The sequence below is a fragment of the Anopheles maculipalpis genome, chromosome 2RL, assembly GCF_943734695.1.
Source record: "Anopheles maculipalpis chromosome 2RL, idAnoMacuDA_375_x, whole genome shotgun sequence".
In the NCBI taxonomy this organism is placed as follows: domain Eukaryota; kingdom Metazoa; phylum Arthropoda; class Insecta; order Diptera; family Culicidae; genus Anopheles; species Anopheles maculipalpis.
Genome location: NC_064871.1, coordinates 56,967,525 through 56,989,969, shown reverse-complemented (window position 1 = coordinate 56,989,969; position 22,445 = coordinate 56,967,525). Strand labels below are relative to the sequence as shown.

At 37.8% G+C, this 22,445-nt stretch overlaps 3 protein-coding genes across 6 annotated transcripts in view; all 3 read left to right on the top strand.

Annotated features, from left to right (window-relative positions):
* LOC126557161 (serine/threonine-protein kinase fused) overlaps window positions 1-20,484 on the top strand; it is a 420,093-nt gene extending 399,609 nt beyond the window's left edge. For 3 of the 4 annotated variants that reach the window (XM_050212841.1, XM_050212840.1, XM_050212839.1), the window contains exons 2-5: window positions 17,592-17,726; window positions 18,096-20,137; window positions 20,206-20,335; window positions 20,413-20,484. In XM_050212841.1, the coding sequence (XP_050068798.1) occupies window positions 17,616-17,726; window positions 18,096-20,137; window positions 20,206-20,335; window positions 20,413-20,475 (2,346 nt within the window). In that variant the 5' untranslated portion in view covers window positions 17,592-17,615 and the 3' untranslated portion in view covers window positions 20,476-20,484. Of the gene's footprint in view, window positions 1-17,584; window positions 17,727-18,095; window positions 20,138-20,205; window positions 20,336-20,412 lie in introns of those variants that run through there. The other variant, XM_050212842.1, reaches the window with a different exon arrangement.
* On the top strand, window positions 8,131-11,862 carry LOC126558740 (homeotic protein ocelliless-like). Its single transcript, XM_050214799.1, has 3 exons — window positions 8,131-8,337; window positions 9,618-9,729; window positions 11,294-11,862. The coding sequence occupies exons 1-3, from the start codon at window positions 8,131-8,133 to the stop codon at window positions 11,860-11,862; spliced, it is 888 nt and encodes a 295-aa protein (XP_050070756.1).
* On the top strand, window positions 13,697-15,858 carry LOC126567296 (chitooligosaccharidolytic beta-N-acetylglucosaminidase). The gene is made up of 5 exons (XM_050223527.1): window positions 13,697-13,701; window positions 13,780-13,965; window positions 14,084-14,754; window positions 14,864-15,180; window positions 15,280-15,858. Exons 1-5 carry the CDS (start codon window positions 13,697-13,699, stop codon window positions 15,856-15,858), a joined length of 1,758 nt encoding a protein of 585 aa, XP_050079484.1.
* Window positions 20,485-22,445: the final 1,961 nt, after the last annotated feature.

Here is a 22,445-nt window from a genome sequence, read left to right as displayed (position 1 = left end):
CATTTCTCCGCACCAGCATGGCTTTATGCCCAAACGTTCTACTTCGACAAATCTTATGTGTTTTGTGTCTGTTATTATGTCCAACATTGTCTGCAAACGTCAATTAGACACTATATATACTGACTTCAAAGCAGCTTTTGATAGTTTTCCACATGACCTAATGCTTGCAACAATGGAGAGACTTGGGTTTGGAGGACCAATCTTGTCCTGGATCGGGTCCTTTCTTTCGAATCGATCTTATTCAGTCAGATTGAAACACTCGTTTTCATCTTCATTTGTGGGGTTGTCTGGCGTTCCTCAGGAAAGTACACTTAGTCCTATCCTTTTTACTGTATTCATCAATGACTGCATCAATGTTCTTCCAACTGATGGACACCTTCTTTATGCTGATGATATCTACATCTTTCTCCCCGTGTCTTCGTCTTCCGACTGTCGGAGAGATCGACAGTCGGAACGCTCTCTTAGTGACTTTTTTGTTTGGTGTTTGAACAATGGGTTGGTGCTCTGCCTCCCTAAATGTTGTGTCGTCTCTTTCGGGAGGTCTTCTGCTGATCGGCTGTTATGGAACTACTCCTAATGCGGCACCCAAATAAGTAGAGTAACCGTGAAAGATCTTGGGGTTTGGTTGGACGAGGGACTTTCGTTCGATGAACACATTAACCATGTAGTTAATAAAGCTAATAGAGCACTAGGCCTAAATTTCCGCATGGCTTCTGAGATCAGAAATCCTTTATGTTTAAAGGCACTGTACTGCTGCTGGGTTCGCTCCGTTCTGGATTATACTCATTTCATTCAAATTATGCAAGCGTAGTGTGGACCCCACCCGGAGAAACCGCTATGCAGAAAATATAGAGGGTTCAGAGGAAGTTTACGCGCCTCGCTGTCCGCAGATTTTTACACGGTTACACCGTTCCTGTGCCCTCATATTCTCTCCGCTACCGGATGTTGGGTCTAATAGATAATAGATCCCGCCATTCACACGTGCAGCCCTAATTCATCGCCTGTATCCTTTCCTCTGCACTCGACTCTGAACACAGATAGAACTGAACACTTCTATCTTCTATGCCCCTGTATGTCCCTTCTCGTCGACTTTGTGATAGACCATCCATATTCATCCCTTCCCGCCGTTCGGTTTTTGGCCAGAATGATCCTAGGTTAAGATGTTGCGTCTCTTTCAAAAGAGATCACGAGCTGTTTGACTTCAACTTTCCTATTTCCCACTTCCGAACCCGCCTTCTAGAGTTCACTACCTTTACTCCATCAAAATCATTTACCTCTAATGACTCCTCACCATTGTTAACCCCCACCCCACCCCACCCCCCCCTAACCTAGTTTAAGGATATACATTGTGTAGCCCGGAGATAATTTGAATTAAAAGAAATAAATAAATAAATAATGTTATAAAAATATATATACATATAAATATATAAAGGCCATCCCTATATATGTATATATATGAAATTTGGGAAGGACGGGTGAAATGGCATACGTGACTGATTGCATCCAGGTGATTCATGTCAAAGCAGCCAGAAAACAGGTCAAGATTTCTAGAGTTTGTAGTGCTAAGGTAAGGTCGGGTGAACGAAAACTTTAGAGGAATGATGCTGTCCGTGCTTCTTGTTGATATAATTAATTAATTTCTCTCATTTGAAAGCCAACAAAACCAGTGAAAAGGACTGGAAGTATACATATACTTTACAGGCAGGCAGGTTTGTGGTGTGTTTACTGTAGCGGTAGTTGTTAATACGGCGGTTGTTTCTTTGTCACGTGTAGTCTGTTATTGACAATATAAAATTACTGGCTGTTTTCAGCCATTTTGTTATATTGGTTAGGAACTTTAACATGCTAGGAATAAAGATAGATTTATGAATGCATTTGCATACACCATCTCCCAAGCAAAACGAACTATTATTTTTGTGTACGTTCTATGCCTATGTTCTATTTGTTCTCCATCCTGCTAGCAACTAACTAGTGAGCGTATGTGTGTGCACTCGTATGTGGTGTGCCGTTGTGTTGAACGAAAATGTGCATAGCACGATCGAACCCACTCCTGTCAAACTCTCATTCAATATGGCCTAGGCGCCAAAGCTATGAGCCCATCTAGTTTCTTTACCCCCTTTGGTATACAGGGTGAGATGAGAAAACTGCAACAAAAATCAGGCTGTTTTTATTTCTAAACCGCTTGTCTGACAGCTTTCAAATTTCTTCCAGTGGCAGCTCATTATATTGTTCACAAGCGCATGCACAAAAAATAAGATTCTTGTGGAGCCAAATAGTTGCTTTGCTTAACAGAAAGGTGTGATTTACTTGGTTTTCTGTGATGAGAAACCATTTGTTATCCAGCAGTTTGTGAACAAACACGATCGTTTTGTGTTTACTAGCCAGAGAGGTCAGCTGAGAATTTTAAACTTTGGTTGGCCATCAGAACTCAAAAGCCGGCCTTGGTGATGGTGTGGGCCGCCATAACTGCCGATGATCGCTCACCGCTCATATTCATCGACAGTGGGGTCAAAATAAATGCGCAAATCTATTGTGAAAATTTTTGTTAGCGAACTCTGAAGCCCTGGGCACGCAAACACGCGCCACCCAAGAATAGCTACGAAATGAGGTTCCTCGCTTTATTTCCACCGCACAAAGGCCACAAAAATCACCAGATGAAAATCCTTTTTGATTATTGTGCCTAGGGTATTTTGGAAAGTAAGGTTGGATACCAAAGTGTCGATCAGCTCAAGCAAGCGCTTGGCCGAGAATGGATTAAAATACCGCAGAGCTATTTTTTTTACTACTGTTGATTACGAAATTTAATGTTATGTTCGACATTTTTTGGCTTTCATTCATTAAATTTAAAAATTATACAAAAAAATATGAATTGTTCCTTTGTTGCAGTTCCTTTGTTACAGGGTGAAGTAATTATCGTTTTCAATATTTGAGATAAAGTTGGAAGTAAACTCAGCATATTTTAAAATAAATTGTTGACAAGGGGAGGGGTTGACTTATCAACTGAATTTTGGGGACTTTCTCACACATATGTATCCCATTGATGATCCCCAAAGATGAATCAACAGCAAATACGTGAAGAAATTATATGTCGCATCACAGTTTGTTCAAAATACAAAAAAAAAAAAAAATTTGTTGGCTATCTATTTTCGGTGTAGTGTTACAAATAAATATGCACAGACATAATAACTCATGCGATTCATCCACAACCAGTCAATCGACCCCTTCGGCATTTCAAAATTGATAAACGATTGAATAGAAGCTTATCTAAGATTATTATTTATGTATTTTTTTGCGTATTTCACTTTCACATATTTATTTATTTATTTTTTTTTGTTGATTACGTATTGTGATGATATATTATTTTACGCATTATGATGAAAACGGTAACATGTAGACAATCTCTTTATAAACCTTATAAATAACCATATAGGGTGTGATAAGCTAGTGAAGATAAGCAAGTAAAGCAAGCACATGTACCTTGAATTTACAGCAGTACACCTAGATCAAATATCTGCAAAGCAATCATAGTTGCGAATTCAAAACATTCGTAGAAGGGCATTGTTTTCAAGCTATCTTTGAGATTAAAAGAATTATGCATTAAAGCTTACCAACGTTTGCGACATCCTCTGACGTTCACATTGTATAAGTTAGAGTTGTGTGCTAACTCATAGCTGTACGTTGTTAATTAAAAAAAAGCTACCTACTACGGTCTAACTCCCTCAGTGCATATTGTTGATGAGTTTCTATACAATTTGTTCCTTCGCGTTTCTCAACCTTTAATAACAAAACCATTGAATTATTCCGGCCAACCATTCCTGTTGTATTACTGCAAGAATGAAATGACAGCCTCCAAAACGGAAATGCAGAATAATACTCATAATCATAATAAACTTTTGGTAGATGAAAACGAACCCGGGGGCTCAGTGGAAGAACATAGTAAAATCGCTTTACAGTTGCCAGGCTGTTTCCTCGCTGGTAGCTTCTACTCCCGCTTATTTTTTACCAACGATGCCATGCGTAAATGCGATGGTGCACATCGTTGAAGGTTTTGTTTCATGTTGCTGCTATTTCATTTTTTACCTTGTCATTCATATGAAGTAATTTTAATCATTTTTCAAGACAATAACAGCTTGCAAATAGTCAGCCCATGTAATCATTTTGTGTTCTACTTTGCCATTGTATCGTGCAAGCCGTTATTGCCGGCACATGAATTTCTGTTCGCATACATTTTCATTCATTCCTCTGGTGTTAAACATTATTCTTCTTTCTCTCACTCTGTCTATCTCTCTCAATCACTCTCAATCTTACTCTCTCTCTCTCTCTCTCTCTCTCTCTCTCTCTCTCTCTCCTTTCTACATTCCACTGTGATCAGTGATATTATTTTCATTACATAATGTAATATGCTTTTCTATCTTTCTCATACTAGTTCATATCCCAAAGAGGTAAACAAGACTGGAATTGGACTGCCTGATACACGTTTACATTGCATTAATGTATTGTATTAAGTTTAACAATCATTTTCTTCCTAGCTTGATAACAAATGTGAACAAACAAATGATTATCAAATTAAGTCCCACGTAAACTTAGTTCAGTTAGCTAACAAAAATGGCTTGCTATTTTGTAACTTCTACAACTTACGAGTCTGCTGTATGCTTCCATGACATCCAAGTGTACCTGAATCGATGTGCGTGCTGGAAGAATATGTTGTGGACGGTCAAATTGCAAGTAGAGGCGATGTCATTCAGCTGGTGAATATTAGAATATTAGTATTATGCACGGTCTATAACATCTTCACGAAGGATAAATGCATTATAGATGTTCGAAGTCTCGTCGATTGCCATGTACGCTGAAAATCTTCCGCCACTAACAAAAAGAATGGACGCTGGCAGTAACGCATTGAAACCTCAAGGCTGCACCCTTCCACTTTAAGCGCACCGTTGAGGTCCCCTATCCCAGACTGGCGGAGAGCTTCTTTGAAATTTAAAAACTCTTTGACCGTCTACGCACCTTTGGGTGTTGCAGTTGGGATTCATTACCCGGTCCTGCCGCGTGAAGACCGGTGCCGTTGCGGCCTCTGCTATCGGAGGCACGTTTTCTAAAAGATTATCCAAATGATTAAATTACAAAATTTATGCTCTGCTATATAAGCTATGCTAATTTAGAACCAAATCAACGTAATAGAGAAAACATGCGGAAATAGCCATTAACAATTTGGAAAAGTCACCATCGTACTGTCTTCCTATTATCATCGATTATAGCTGCATGCATGCAGCGTTAATTAAAACAATGATGTAAAAAACTGCCCGGTGGTACATGCCCTCCCTAGTGAGGGCTGACTGTGCAACTACATATTATCGGCAAGTCTAGTAAGCCATTCGATGACCGGCGTGAACTTACAAGGTCGTTAAGTCAAGAAGAAAGAGAGATAGATAGAGAGAGAGAGAGAGAGAGAGAGAGATAGAGAGATAGAGAGAGAGAGAGAGATGTAAAAAAGTTCAATAATGCAGCAGTTATATAATTTTTTTCTAGTTATTGATACGGCTACCTACTGTGTATATTACTTACTTGCTTATCATGCGCTGCAACCGCTTTGCGGTCTTGGCCTGCCGCAGCAGAATCTGGAACCGCTCACGGTCCCGCGCCGTCGTCCGCCAATCCACTATCCTGGCCTTGAGATCGTCCGGTGCCATGCGTATAACATGCCCAGCCCATCTTCTGAGCATCTTCCTCTCGAACGCAGCTAAGAGGGCTTCGTCTGTTTTGAACAGAGTCCATGTCTCATAGGTGCATGTGAGTACTGGGACTATAAAGGTACGATACAGTCTTAGCTGCAACCGTCGCGACAGGGTTTTTCAGGTGAGATGTTTCCTCTCGCTGTAGAATGACCGGCTGACCGCCAGCATCCTAGCGCGTAACTCCGTCTCAATGCTGTTTTCGGTGCTGACTTTTGACCCGAGATAAGTGAAGTTTTGAACGACTTCAAATATGCGATCTCCTATCCGTACATCACCCCCACGTAGTTCCGAATTTCCGAAGTAGGGCCGCTGATGGTGCCACCATCAATTTCGTTTTTGCCTCGTTGATCTGCAACCCGATGTTTTTTGTCGCCTGCTCGATCCTTTGGTACATTACAACAATAAGAGTTGGTAATCAAACTGATACAGGGGTAGCCCAGTGATCGAGGTGACAAGTTTCGAGGGTCTTCATGTGCCTTAGCATCGAATCCCATTCGAACCGCCTCCGTTTACGCTGAACTGAATTTCTAAGTACGGGTAAAATCACATCATGTAAAATAGAAATGTCAGCCATGGAACCTCTCGAGCCCATGGCAGCCATGGAATCAACTGATGTTCTAACACGTTGTCATTATTAAACATGCACATAAACTGTGCTAATTTCATCTTCTTCCTGGCTTAACGACCTTCTAAGGTCACGTCGACCATCAAAAATCCCTTGCCGACTGCCGATAGACTCGCTACGGTCGGACGGTTCGGATGGGATTTGAACCTCGGTCCTGCCGTATGAAGACCGGCGCCATTGTCGCCTGTACCACCGTGCGCCCCAACTGTGATGCTAACTTGCTGTGCTAACTTGCTAACTAAAACAGTACTGAGTGCTAACTTAATTAGTGCAAATGAAATAAAGTAGCTTTTGTGTCACATTAAAAAAAGTAACAAAGTACGCAGAAATATTCCATTTATTTTTTCACGCAATCGCTGAATCCAATGAAAATATATCAGCTAGTTAATGCGAATGGGGGCAATATCAGTGAAAACCATTCCATAGAAAATGGAGAACATCGTACGGCTCGGAAAACAAACAAACAGTAACATATTTTGCATAACGTTTTGATTGGCCTCGATTTGCTCCGCCTTTTTCATAACAAAAATCACTCAACAGTCAAAGAAAATGCACAGAAAATCACACAAATCCTATCCCCATCTCAAATTTACCGATTTCCCAACGTTGCCTTACGATGTACAATGCTCTAATCTACAAGTGCATGAGAATATATGCTCCTTAAATTATGAGATAGAATAAGAACTTCAAGTATCTTTCTCATTCATTGCAACCATATTACTCATTATTGTTTTCCTTTGCACCAGTGTAAGCATAACAATGCGAGCGCAAGCGCTAACATTAATCTCTATTATGATTGTGGTAAAAGCGCGCACACTCGGTCGGTGTGAACAGTAAATTGAATTGCATATACTTTTATGAAAATAACTTCAATGGAATACCATTTCCATAGCATCGCTTACGTTGTTTCGTCGTGATACCTGCAAGTACGAGATAAATAAAAAAAAAAAATGAATATTGAATCATATTGATATTGAAAACATGTTTTTTTATGTACGATGAAGAAAATATACCAAAGCATAATTGGACAACAGAGAGCCATCCTACTGAAATATAAATAAAATAAAATAATTGGAAAACAGTATGTCATATTCAAGCATTCATAGGCTCTGTGATTTGGTATATGTATTGCAAATCAACACTTGTTTGATTCATGTTAGTATTCCCGATTCATGAAGATAAAAAAATATATAAAAATCGTTGTTCTACACAATAATTCATATTTTTCCCCTTTTGGTGGAATGAAAGGATAAATGAATGTACTCTGTTAGGGTTTTTTTTACGATCAAAAAGCTCAGTTCAGATGTTTGGTTTTTTATCTACGGTATACATGAGATAATATCATCAAAACGAGACAGACACTTAGTCATGAAAAATAGGGGAAAATGCAAGTGAATGGTAAATGCACGACAGGTATCTTTCGCTTTATTATGTACTGTTATGAATGCCAAAACGAAAGGGACAAGTTCGGATTTCTGCTTGTGATAGTGAATCACACGTCACTTGTGGTGCAGTTTTACTCGGATTCGCATTCTGTCTAAGGACACACAGAATAGAAAAGGAAGGGAGATAGACGACGTCTAGAAAGGGGAAACGCGGACCTAGAGTAAAAAAGATATGTAATGAGTTATGGTAGTTTGCATACAGTGAGGAGTAATGTTTACCCCCAAAATGAATCAGTTCTGTTCAGGATACCATCTTGACTAGATGCCTGTATAGCTAAGGTGTTTTTTGAAATCTGTTGATACAGTGTACCGTTCGCGCTGATTGATGGCGGGCCCATTTTTATCTCCGATGCCAGGAGATCTTCTAACGGAATACATGTTCGGTAGGCGCCGCCAGAGACGAAATCGCACAACATTCACGCCACAACAACTTCAGGAGTTGGAACAGTTGTTCCAAAAAACACACTACCCAGATGTGTTTTTACGAGAAGAAGTTGCACTACGGATTAATTTGAGTGAAGCGCGAGTTCAGGTGAATTTAATTTAAAAAAAAAACTAACCTAGTGGAGATGCATTTCAGCGCTCTAATGTTTTGTATGTCTATCTTTTTTTATAAACAACACACGAAAGGGTTTATTTTCGTCCAAGCTAACTTCTCGTGACTTTTGTGGAAAACTTTTTTTTTCCTATTTTGGTATGACGGCTCTACGCCGCATTGTCAAAGCTTACAAAAACTTACTGGCTGATAAAATTGAAACAGCTGGTCAATACAACTGTGATGGTGTGTTCAGACTGTACCGTAGCGTAGAAGCAACAGTGAATCCAGTTGGCTTTCGTAAGAAAAGTGATGTTAAAATATTTCCTAGCAAAACAAATGTGTGGACGCACAACGTGCTCGTGCTATAAACTGAAGTTTTGTTATTATACACAACCAATACAGTTTCTGTAGCACACTTACGTTGGATATTGCTTGTACATCTAAAGCTGATTTCTTTACGAAAGCTATAGTTCACCGTTCCGGATTCGTTTCGTTAACAGTTGACTTTATAACTGCGTTCATAATAAAACAACTGTTCTGGAGTGTGGAAATGTTTAACGGTATATTAAACTAGAGCTAATAATAAAATAAATTTAGTTATACGCTAATAAAAATGTTGGAAGGCTAGAGTTGATTTTTTGATTTGAAACAAAACATATTTATGTTTTTTTTTTTTAACAATAACAGTTGAAAAGGTATAAACTGAAGTATTCAAGCTAACCACCCGCAGTTAACGTTTGGAATTTTTCACGCGTTTAATGCGAAATGTTTTCAATATTAAACCATTTCCTATCGATTCGAAATAATGCTACTCATAAGCAAATAAACTTATCAGATATCTGTTGGAATCTCTCTTCATCATGATCTTTCTGAGGTCGAATAAATCCTTATATCTGTTGGAAGCTTACAAGTGCGTATTGCAGTGTAAATTTTCGCGGAACGATTTTTGTTATGAGATATTAAAGATTTAAAATCATATTTTAATTTTCCTGATCATAACTGATTGCTTATAGACAAACTATTTTGCTGCTTTATTAGCTGTTAATAGTATTGTTCCTTTATTAAAGTTGACGGAATAACTTACAATAAGCCGATGGGTCGTCATCCTTAATTATAGATTAAAAATAAATAATAATAGTTTTAATAACAATCATTCATTCCTTCAGAAATATGGCCTGGCCATAATTATGAAATAAAAAAATCATGACCTACAAAGTAACCAGTCAATCATACATCGTAGTGAATCATCAATTTCAAACATGTTGTCTTTCCAGGTTTGGTTTCAAAATCGACGAGCGAAATGGAGAAAACAAGCACGGCTACAATTATTACAAGACGCGTGGCGAATGAGGTGTTTGAGTATGGGGAATGCACAGTTAATCATAGGTAAATTTGAAAATAATTTAATTTTCTTGCAGTATATATTATTGAGTATTGGATTAATATTGTTGCACTTGTTGTGGCTTTGGTGGTCCCATTCATTTGGAGTTTGGGTAGAAACTTGTATCCTCTATTTGAGGCTCGTCCATCAATTATCTATATGCTGTATCGCACTTGGTGTGTCAACAGATATGAAAACAAGACATATTCACTTAAAGGGTAAGGTACGGTAGGATCTATCCAAACCAAAACCTTATCAACCTATCGGCAGAAATTAAAGCTTTTGATAAGGCTGGAATGCTTCTTCTTGACCTAAAGACCCTTCTGGGTCACGCCGGCCATCGAATAGCTTACTAGTCTTGCCGACACCACGTAGTTGGATCCGGCGCCACGTTTTATCCACCAACGGTCCGCGGAATGCTTTAACCGATGTTTACAGTGAACATGACGATTTTTAGCTGCTATGTCGGGCATTTTCTTTCACGACTGCTCAAAGTATGACGAATTAAATTTATTTATCGTTGTATGCAACAGGAACATACATTTTTTTTTATTCATAAAAGACGGCCAAGACGTATTGCTTACAATAAACTTAAAATTAGTATACTTCTTTTATCTTTTCTGGGAGACATTTCCTTCTCCGAGCCGTGAAAGGGCACCATATCCCGGGTGTGCTCGGTTGTTCCGTTGCGTATGTTCCGTCATCCAAAGCCAAAGTCATAGCGATGGTCTTATCGTGTGAGGGCACCTTATCCCGGGGTATGTCAGGCGTTTCCATGCTCGTGGTAGATGGTAGCGGGGAACATACAAAATAATATAGGTATATGAAACAGTGCTGAAAACAATAGCAGCAGTCATTCGACAATTTTGTGAAACATATACAGTGACCAATAAAATAAATCCTCTTGCTATTGCGTGAGATTGTGAGATGAAAAATGAGATTGTGAAGCCAATTTTGAACGAATGCGAACTAGGTCGAAAATTGTAAAAGTTAGTTGAAAATTTTGAAAACACGTTCGTATCATTGGATGAATAAAAAAAATCGGTTATTGGTCGCAAAATACCCAAGAGCATATAATAAGACCTTTCATTATTTTGAAAATTGAAACAAAAAATTATTTATAGTTTTAGGCATCCCTTCCCTTTCAACTGTACAAATGGTTAGGTGTGCTAGTAAAAAAAATAGATTTTTTGTCGAAAAGTTTTCGAAGTTGATACAGATTCTTATTATGTATTTCACAATCATTGATGCACTTTTGGTCCAAAACAAAGATGCTATGAATAGTTCAGTTGCTACTGACCATTCTATTAAAATTTGGTGAGATTTTTGAAAAGTGGACATGAAAATGATCGTATATTATTGGTAATCACTGTGTTTCAATGAAACGTGTTGCCAAGTAAGAACGGGACAGAATATTACAAAATTAAATGGATTTACTTATAACTAATTTTGACGGTACAATGCTGTACTGTCAAGAATAAATGAATATTTTTATGTAAACTAACGTTTAAGTATGATTTGTGGCTATTTTTCTGCTTATTGATGATGTACATCATAACTTGTTGCTAGCATCTGAAGCTCAAACATCAAACAACGGCACTAGCAACATCAGCAGCAACAATAACAACAACAACAACAACAACAACAACAACAACAACAACAACAACAACAGTAGCAACAATAACAACGACGGTGCACTTAAATCGATAATTGACACTAAACCTCCTCAGAACGCAGCATCCCACGATAATATTCATGAGACCTCGTTCCTTCCACAACCCGCGATTCAAGAACGAGAGCGTAGTTCAGGAGCTAATGGTAGTTCAACACAAGCTAACCGCATTAAATCAAATGGCATCGAAAAGCTTTATACTAAGGAATGTATAGATAAACACAATCTTTTCAATCACAAGCCAGATCAGTTGGCATTCGATCATAATCATTTAATTCACTCGGAAAGTAAGATGTACAAAGGCAGCACCATTAGCGAGTATGGAGCAACTTCAAAACGAGAACCACTGCAATTGGAGATGAGCTATTCAAACTCCAGCGACACATCTAGCAATTCAGAAGAAATAGATCTTACCAGTAACATAGGTTGTATAGATTACTCCAATTCAAGTGCAGGAAAAAATTAAACTGCTCCCTTGTCATAATACAGTTTTGACGTCATATGCCCAATTGGTGCGGCATCGATGCGTTTGCAATCATGAGTTCATATGCGAGAGTTCATACGCTGATATGTAAAAATTAAATATTTATACACTACCACTCTGTTTTCTTCTGTATTACATGGTCTTCTTTTAAACGGATTTTGGCTGGACACACAGCTATACCCAAAATATACCTACCCAGAGGTCTACAACGTAAAAGATTTTTATGAGTAGCTTCTGTTCCCACATTTCGGGATCTTCTAATTTCCATCCATGTGTCGTATATTTCATTCATTATGTTAATATTTAATATATTCTGTTTTGTGACGTTGTACGCCAACACAACATCTATTTGTTTGAATTTCAAGATTCATCATTTATTTTCCACCTGTTGAGGATGCCTTTTTATCTGATCGGCTTATAAGTATAGCATAATTGAACAGCAACACAAGAGAACAGTTTAAAAAAAAACGAGAAAAGGTGGAAAAAGAAAAACAGTCTTTATACATGAAAATGAAATACATTGAAATTTAATTACTTTAAGAGAGTTTTGATCAAACATCGGTGAATCGACGAATGAAAGGTTCATACAAAATATTTTGAAAGAAACGGCTTGTTTGCTCTTAATCAGTTCTTTGTAAATTCAAAATTTCTTAACTTAAACTGTCATTGGAAACATCACATGGCATTCCATGATCAATGACATCAAAAAAATGCAAAAGGTAGTGCAGGCAAATAGGACGGGCTAGAGTTTGTAAAAGTTTTAGCATACTTGTTAACGCTCAAATGTCAAAGAACGGTCATATATTGTACCTTTTGTTTATCATATACATGTTGTACAGTAATATATTGTGTAAATAATTTAACTCCTTTTCACGACACACTCTACATAAACATTTAAACGACACATTCGAAGTAAGTATACGTATTCTTTTGTATGACCTCATTGCAGTTTAACACATCGTTTCTTATCAGCATATGGTTCAGTCTGCATGTAGCGCGTTGCAGTGTTACATTTCAAATCTATCAAGGTTTTCAATATATTATGACTCCCGTGGAGAACCTACCATCAGTACCACTTTAGCGTGTTATGCTGTTATTTGCTGGCATTGCAGTGTAGTGTTTGTTGTCTTCCAGCGAGTAAAGTGCTGCTTGAAAGGTATGATTGTAAAACAGTTGTGTTGATAAATGTGTTGTCACAGGAGTTGACTGGCTCTGACTCTATTGTACGTATTCATACGTTCATTAAATGTTTCACGATCGTACAGACGCAACATTCGTAATATTTCCACTTTGTTATATAAGTTTGCTAGCTAAGTTGAGGTTCGTATAATATCTAATTTCCAAGATAGCCGCTTATAAGATATGTAATTTTATATTGCTTCATGTTATATTATATCACACATAACTCCAAAGCTGTGTTGTACATTGTTTTTTATGTACTTCCTATTTATACCACAACTTCTAATATTATCACATTTAATCTACAATTTGGATATTAAGCTCGAAAGGATTTTAAATTTTGAGGAGTTATCGCAATTTTCCTTCAATCATAACTGGAAACATGCATATAATTTGAAATCTTCTTAGGGTTTTGTTATTGAACATTACACCATTTAAATAAACTTTGCGATCCAAATGTCCGCATAAACAGTGATTTTGATAATGTGAACTTTTCTGATAATGTGAGTGATAAAATGGATATTGTGAAATGTTCCAAATATCGTTCTTAAAGACAAAACCATTTTACTGTTCTTTTTTTACCTACCATCCAGTGAAGCGAAAGTAAATCAGTATCAGCGTCATAAAGTGTAGTGCAATGGTGTGTGTTAGATATGCATTTTTCATTGTCTTTAATGTCGTGCACGTCTCTGTCTATGGTACTACTCGCTCATTGTATAGATGTACCGATGAACAACAGTGTGTCAAAGAATTTAGTTACATCAATGGAACAAGTGAATCGCATGTGTTCCCTACTTTGAATAACTGTCGCTTATTGTGTGGGAAATTTGGCCCTTTGTGGCCTCATCCCACCGGCCGTGTGCATCTTGGTAAAAAGACAACCGCCATCAACCCTACCACTATTAAGTAAGTTTAATGAAATGTAATCTTATCAATACGGCCAGGCCGTCCCTCAAGAAATAAGTAAAAATTAAATGTGAACTTCGTTGTGCTAAGCTATTTCATATTTATTGATTTTTCATAGATTCGAGCAATATACGAATAATCAGACTGCAGAAGCGATTAAATTCTTGGAGGAAGTAGAAAATTATTTTTTACTCAATTTACGCCGAGATTATCGTATTCAAATGTTATATTCCGACTCAACGCCAATGTCATTAATTGTAAAAATGCACGCTAGTAGTTACAGCAAAACAAATATCGAATGGTCCACGGATGAAAGCTACAAGTTGAAAGTTTCCATCGAAAACATTACTAATGTTGTTGCAGTCATAGAAGCAGCGACAGTTTTTGGAGTGCGACACGGCTGTGAAACACTTTTACAGCTGTTTACAGTTGTCAACGAAGCTAACTTCACAAGTTCTCTTCAAATGTTATCGGATGCAGTTATTACAGACCAACCAGCGTATGCGCATCGCGGTTTGTTGATTGATACAGCAAGAAATTATATACCGATCAATTGTTTGAAAAGACAACTCGATGCCATGGCTGCTAGTAAAATGAACGTGTTACATTGGCATGTGACCGACACTCAAAGTTTCCCCATACAGCTGAATCGAGTTCCAGAAATGGTATCATATGGGGCATATGATAGCAATCAAATATACACTTCGAGCGATGTGAGAAAATTAATCCGATATGCAAAGTATCGCGGCATTCGTGTTATTTTGGAGTTAGATGCTCCAGCGCACGCTGGTATGTCTTTACGTGATAAGTAACTACGTCTTCAAAGTTATTACAGAGTCTTACACACTAAACGTTACTGTTTTGTTCATCTTCAAACATGTGACCCGAATATTTTCAGGTAATGGGTGGCAATGGGGTCCTGAAAAAGGCCTTGGAAATCTGGCTGTTTGTATTAATCAAAAACCGTGGCGAAAATTTTGTATCGAACCTCCATGTGGCCAATTGAATCCTGTAAATCCAAACTTGTATGCTGTCTTGCAAGATATTTATTATGATTTGGCTTTTATCAACAAGGATGAACAGATTTTACACATGGGAGGAGACGAGGTATTCTTCGGATGCTGGAATGCTACAGATGAAATTGTCAGCTACTTAGTTGATCATGGAATGGGTCGAAACGAAACGGATTTCCTAATGCTGTGGAATGAATTTCAGGTAAGTAGAACACATTAAAATTACATTACATGAAACAAACATGTGCTTGCTGTTTGCCTATTTCCAAAACAATTGCCAATCATCTTTTTCCCATTCTAGAATAATGCATTACGTCTATGGGACAACGCACTGTATCTTGTTAATACAAACAGGAGTAGCACAACAACGAGCGGTAAAAGTAAACGTACATCCCCAGTTATTTTGTGGTCGAGCCATTTGACGGATCCTTCAGTTATTGTCCAATTTTTGTCCAGCGATCGTTATGTTATACAAACATGGGTGCCTTCAACGAACAATATGCCGCAACAACTGCAAAAGTTAGGTTATAAGCTTATAATTTCAACCAAAGATGCTTGGTACCTTGACCACGGTTTTTGGGGTGTAACCACATACTACAACTGGAAGAAAGTGTATGAAAATCAACTGCCCAAAGGAAACGGTATTTTAGGAGGAGAAGTTTGTGTATGGACCGAATATATTGATGCGCATTCACTTGACGGACGAACTTGGCCACGAGCAGCGGCAGCGGCTGAACGACTTTGGTCAAATCCAAGTACTAAGGCATTAGAGGCAGAATCACGCTTTTTTCGCCATCGCGAACGTCTCATTAGCCGTGGTACACAACCAGAAGCTATAGCACCACAATGGTGCCAACAAAACGAAGGCCAATGTCATTAAGACCAAAATCGATTCGAACCCGTATTTCTAGCCTTGATAAGCATTGTTCAGCGGGCGGCCTTAGGTTTAGGGGCGGCTCGGTGGTGTAGGCGACATCTGCGCCGGACTTCAAACGACAGGACCGGAGTTAAAATCCCATCCGAACCGTCTCCCCGTAGTGAGAACTGACTTACCTCACTACTTGGTATTCATAAGTCAAGCAATGCGGAAAGGCCGTTCTTACGAGAAAAAAGCATTGTTCAGCAAGCAAATCACAGATGAGTTATCATGGTAAGCGCATTTTTTGTTTAACTGTTTTGTGTTCAAATTATACATGACTAATATTGTTTTTCATAATACACAATATAATAAGATTAATTAGGGATTAACAATAGTCCGTCCCAACGTGGGTAAAAATAATAGATGGGCTCGTCCGGAACAATTTGACAACTTCGCTGTAGAAAAATGAAATGCGATTTGCCAGGAGTGGGGTCGATCGTTTGTCAGTGTATGTGTGTGCAATCGTATGGAGTGTAAGATACACAACACTATCGAACCCACTCCTGTTAAACTCTCATTCAATATGGCCAAGGCGTCAAAGCTATGAGCCTATCTGGTATCTTTACCCACTTTACATAGCACTATCGAACCCTGTCCTGTCAAACTCTCATTCAATACGGCCAAGGCGCCAAAGCTATGAGCCCCCCCCCCCCCCCCCCCCCCTATTCTCTTTAACCATTTTGATTAGAACATTAGAGACAGATACTGCATAGTCAAAATAAGCTCCCAAATCACCATTGCTGGAATGAAATTCTAGCAAGATAACGTTCTTTTGGAATAGTATTCGTGCTTTAAATTATCCAGCTAGCAAGACTGTCAACTTAATGCTTCCTGCTGAGTCTGTTTATTTCTAGAAGTTCACTGAGCAACATAAGCAAGTTACATGCCTTCCTTGTATGCCACACAAGTGCACCGTTCAAGGGGCTGCATCGTATAAGGGTCTTATTGCAGATGAGCTTTTACAACACACAGGGCCAATTCTGAACAATCAAACAGATCCTTTTAATTTGATTTTAACAATCAAACAAAACAATATTAATTCAGGTCTAATTTAGACCACTCATTGGTCGAAAAGGTATCAAAACTTTTAAATAAAGCATTTCATTAAAAACATAAATAGAAAAGGAGATAGAATCGTCTGCCGTTGAAGACCCTATTGAAAAAATCTTTGCAAATCCGCCAACTAAGGCACTACTAAGGCAAATTTGTATAGCAAAGAGCCTTAATTGTGGTTATTTAGGCAATTTTGTCAAAAGGGTAGGGATATCTGTTATGAAGTAATCTTGGTTTTCAAGTGTTCAATTTTCAACCGCATGTTATAAACGTAGTGACAGCATAAATTGAAAAATCAAAACAAATAAAAAATACGAGATACATTTTCCATGGCAGACTGCACGGCATAATTAGACCATCTATCACAAATAATGCAACAATTACACCGGGTTCTGTTTGTTTTACGATGCATTACCAAATTTAAAGGCTGCTCAACCATATATTGATGTTAAAATTGACCGTGTGTAATTAACGTGTTAGAAAACTTTTAATCAACACAGTTCATACCGCAGCTCAATTCTTGCGAAAAAGAATTTCATTAAATAAACTACATCACATCATTGTCCAAACATTATAAACATGTGTCTTAGCAGTGTTGTTAATTATCCATAGTGGTCTGTGATTGTAAATTAAATTCGAAGCAGAAGAAGTAAAGATAACCAAACATGGAAAAGTACGTGCTAAGCGACCTTATTGGAGAAGGTTCATTCGGAAAGGTTTATAAGGCAGTGGAAAAATCTTCAGCAACCACCGTTGCCATCAAAATAATAAACAAGGTGAGTGTCATTTCTGAGCAAATGATGCGTATAGCAATTATAACAAACGTAACATTACTGTTATTCCGTTTTATTTAACAATATTTCTCTGGTTGTAACATCCGTTAAATATATGCAGAACTACAAAACAATATTATTCATGTTTAACCAAAACCGACAAGGAACTAGAAAGTAAAAAGCAACGATTACATTGCCTGTGCCTTACTGTTCTTTAAATTTTTTTATAATTTTTTTTTTTATTCATAACGGACGGCCAGACCGTCTTGCTTTTAAATTATTTTATATGAATCTTCAAACAAGAAAATGTTTACACTGATTATTGTAGTACAGTGTTATGATTGCGAACTAATTGTGTCACATCTATTTCAGCGTGGTCGTTCTGGACGTGAATTGAAAGGCTTGAGAGGAGAATGTGAAATTCAGCGAAACCTGAAACACCCAAACATCATTCGTATGTTGAACTCGTTCGAAACCAATAACGAAATCATAGTCGTTACGGAATACGCTAAAACAGATTTACACAGTTTGCTTCGCGATGGATCGTTAGAAGAACCGAGGACGCAGCGTATCACCTTTAATCTGGTATCTGCACTATACTATCTTCACTCCCATCGGATACTGCATAGGGATCTAAAACCACAAAATATATTGCTGGACCGAAACATGTGTGCAAAGTTGTGCGATTTTGGATTTGCACGCAATATGACAATGGGAACCCATGTTCTGACTTCGATTAAAGGAACACCGCTTTATATGGCCCCAGAGCTGCTGGAAGCGAAACCGTATGATCATCACGCCGATCTATGGTCGTTGGGATGCATTATCTATGAAATGCTGGCCGGTGAACCACCATTCAGTTCTACGTCAATGATACATTTAGTTCGTCTAATTCGTCATCAGTACATCAAATGGCCTAGCTTCCTAACAAGCAATTGTATTTCATTCGTTCAAGGTTTACTTGAGCGTGATCCTGCGAAGCGCATAAATTGGGACAGAATTCTAAATCATCCATTCGTAAAAGGACACATCGTAATGGTAGAAGAAAATGTTTCTCAGTCTCCCTTTACGCATCCATTTACCGGTTCGCGATCGCAAGAACAAAAACACCAATCTCCAAACCACAATGCACGTCAAAATGCATCCGGCGAAGAAGATCTGTCAACATCGAAGGATAGCATTAATGTAATGTTGCAGAGTGATATAGATTATCAAGAAACAGATACGGATGAATTTATGAATAATACTACGGCAGATAATGATTCCTTAACAAACGGGAAAAATATTGTCGTCCAGCAGCAGACAAACAATTTTTACGACACAGGTGCAAATGCACACCAAACAAAGATTGTACAATTTCTTGAAAATCCTAATCTCGTTGTCAATCGTTTTAATGACAATTTTCCTATTCTACCACTGCAACGAACTATACCATCAGTCCAAAGCGCGGGTCTCATTAGTGATGTCTTAGAACTTCAAGCTTCAAAGGAGTACACAATGCAAGGACGTATTGGATCGCAAGAGCTAGAAAGACGAAAATTGAGCCAAAGCATTGATAACTTTTCAATACGTATCGAATCAGAGATGAATTCAGTTAATCGAAATCCATCCGCGGTTAAGATGTCCGGTTCATCCATTGCCGCAAAAGAACTTCAAAATGATAAAGGGATCGATAAAATCACACCTAGCTTGCTGCCAGGCTGGGACTCTTGTGACGAATCTCAAAATCCTCCAATTGAAAATGAGGAATGGCTTGCGTTTCTACAACGATCGATACAAGAAGTACTGGATGGTGAATTAGAATCATTGAAACAACAAAACTTTGTATGCATTATCGTTGCTCCTTTACGCAATCGACGAGCAAGTGCCAAGGTGGTGGAGAATGTTGCTCATTTGCTTAGCCTGCCGTTAGCAATCAGCACACCACCATCCATTCTGAGAGACATAATTAACGTTTACGGCGAATTGAAGCTTGTGCCTAATTTAGTGTACGCTTCAAAACTGTTATGCAACACGCGGTTTAGCGAGGATTCTTCAACAAATGAAAGTCAGCCAGGAATGAGTGGCAATCAATCGATTTGCTCGGTGCGTCAAGTTTCTACATTAGACAATGATGAGATAAAAACGCTCATAGCAGTTTATGACCTGATTTGCTATCTCATTCATATGGGAGACATATTTTTGAATCAATTTTGTGACGCAATAGAAATTCTGGGTGCAAAAGAGTTGTTTGTGAATTTTATTGCCGCAGCACATGTTAGCAATGAATACGTTCAGCTAGTTTGTTCATTACTAGCACTTCTCAACTGTGCCTTACGAGAGCTTCCAGAAAATGCAGAGATAATCGAGCAGATAGTATTTCATGAGAACGTAAATATAATGTTGCTGTTAAAGCATGATAACGCGTTCCTTCGGTGGGTAAAAATTGTCTATGCGATATACAGATGAACAATATATATTATATACATGGTTTTTTTTACAGACTTCGTACTTGTATGTTACTTCGCATATTGGCCAGATTCAGCTGCTTAGCTCTGCAAAAACGGTGGGCAAATGAAATTAAAGATTATCTGGAAGAACTACTTTTGGACGACGACCCGGATGTACAAAAGGTAATTGGAGCTATAATAAAGCATTCCCGAGAGGTTCGTACTTGTTTGACGATGAAAATTTTCCTTTTTTACACCAGGAAGCAAAGAGTGCAATGGAAGAATTTAAATATATCAGCTGTGTTACTGCTGAGACATGCTGACCGACACTTTGATTTTCATTATATTCTCCTAAATATCGGTGGGCCCATCATCCCCAGGTGTGCCTTGTATGCTCATCACTCCATTTCTACAGTATGCTGCACAATTTGTTAATCTAAACGTTAATATAGATGCGTGGGCGTGCGTGAGTATGGGTCGTGTTCATTCATGTGTAAGATAATCAACATACTTTTGAGATATGTTTTATACAAATAGTAACGTACTGTAACCAACACAATCAGACCTTAGTACAATAAAAGAAAACATATAATTTGATGTTTGTTATTTGTTTCGTCGTACTGTATGCTGCTCTAGTTGCCAATGGATTTGGGGCAGATGATGCTGTAAACACATGGCATTGATTTGCTATACCACATGAATGATAATTTTATGATTTTCCTGTTTCAATGGGTTATTAAAAATTATGCGTAATGCGTCTAAATAATAATAGTAAAAATAATTATGTCACTGAATGCTAGGTGGGAGTAGCATGACTTCATTTACTAGTGGAGTAACTGGCTTTTATTTGGTTCAAATACTATGCGGATTCCCCTAGTGAGAACTGACTATCCTAGTGCGTGGTGTCAACAAGTCTAGTAAACCATTCGATGGCCAGTGTGGCCTAGTAGATCATAAAGCCAAGAAGATGAAGAAAGATTGCCTGCAGTGTAATTTAGTTTATTGTTGGTAAAAGAGCCTCGCCTAACGCATTTCTTCGAGGTTTTGACTATGCTTTAAAGAATACTATTGTGCGAAACATTGTTGAATCTAAATATCATCAAACTATCTAAACCCTAATCTTAATCGATGTTGTTCCCTCGCTACATTTTGGCGTTTAACTTGCTCCATTTTCGTCAGCGGCTGCTAATTTTTTTGATTGGATGAAGTTCAATTTCCGAACTCCCACCTGTTCCTGCACGCATAACATTATAACATTCAATGACTACATTTGTGTTTTATGTAGCAGATAGGCAGGTAAGTCTTTGTCCTAAGTGATAAAACCCCTGTTTTTAATAAGATGCAGTGCTTTTGGTTATAATAGATTCATGTAGCCATATAGCAACTATAGTTGTTTTCGATCTTTTTGATATCATGTTTGTAAGTTAATACGGCGAGGCCGTTCTTACGAAAAAAAATATAATTTTTGTAGTCGGATTTGTCCTTAGCCTCATGATGCTAGACAATTCAAATGAATGGCTTATATCTTACTTTAGTATAATTGGGGTAGATGATGCAATTACACAGGAACACTTAAATAAAGACTGGCAAAACATTTTATCCCTTATCTGTCTGCCGATCATACATTGAATATCTTCTAAAACAAGTCCCTTTACAAAAAATTACTATTTAGCGTCAAATAACATATAAACTAATATGTTCACCGAGTATTACTGGTAAAATTAAATATGAAATAAGGAGAATTAGAAAGAGAAATAAAGCTAGAAACGACGGAGAATAGGGGGTTGTTGTTGAAAGGTTGTTGAAACCAGTTGTTACCAGAGAATGCGGCAGATGTAAGGAGCTAAGAAGCAGATGTAAGAGCTTTAGAAGAGAAAAACAAAAAGAAGAAGATTATTAGATTGACCTCAAAAATTCTCCTCTTTCTTAAAAAATTCATCCAAATACGACGAAGAGATCAAATAATGCAAGCTTTATAACATTGCAAAATGCAAACACCCATGCAAAATATACTACCCATATAGAAAATTGAAGTATAAATTGAAAATTAAACTACAATTCTGGTTTTTTGCTTCACATAAAAAAAGCTTTTTGCCTAGAAAAAATGCTTTTCTATGCATTCCAAAAGTTTCAAGTAAATAGCGCCATTATTTCCACCAGGTGGGTGGTCATTTAAATAAAGGTTACAAATATTAAAAATTATTCAGCTAAAAAACAATTATTCATGGGCTAATGGTCCGACGATGCTGTAACACGTTTCTTTTAAGTTTGAAACTAACTGAAAATTATATGG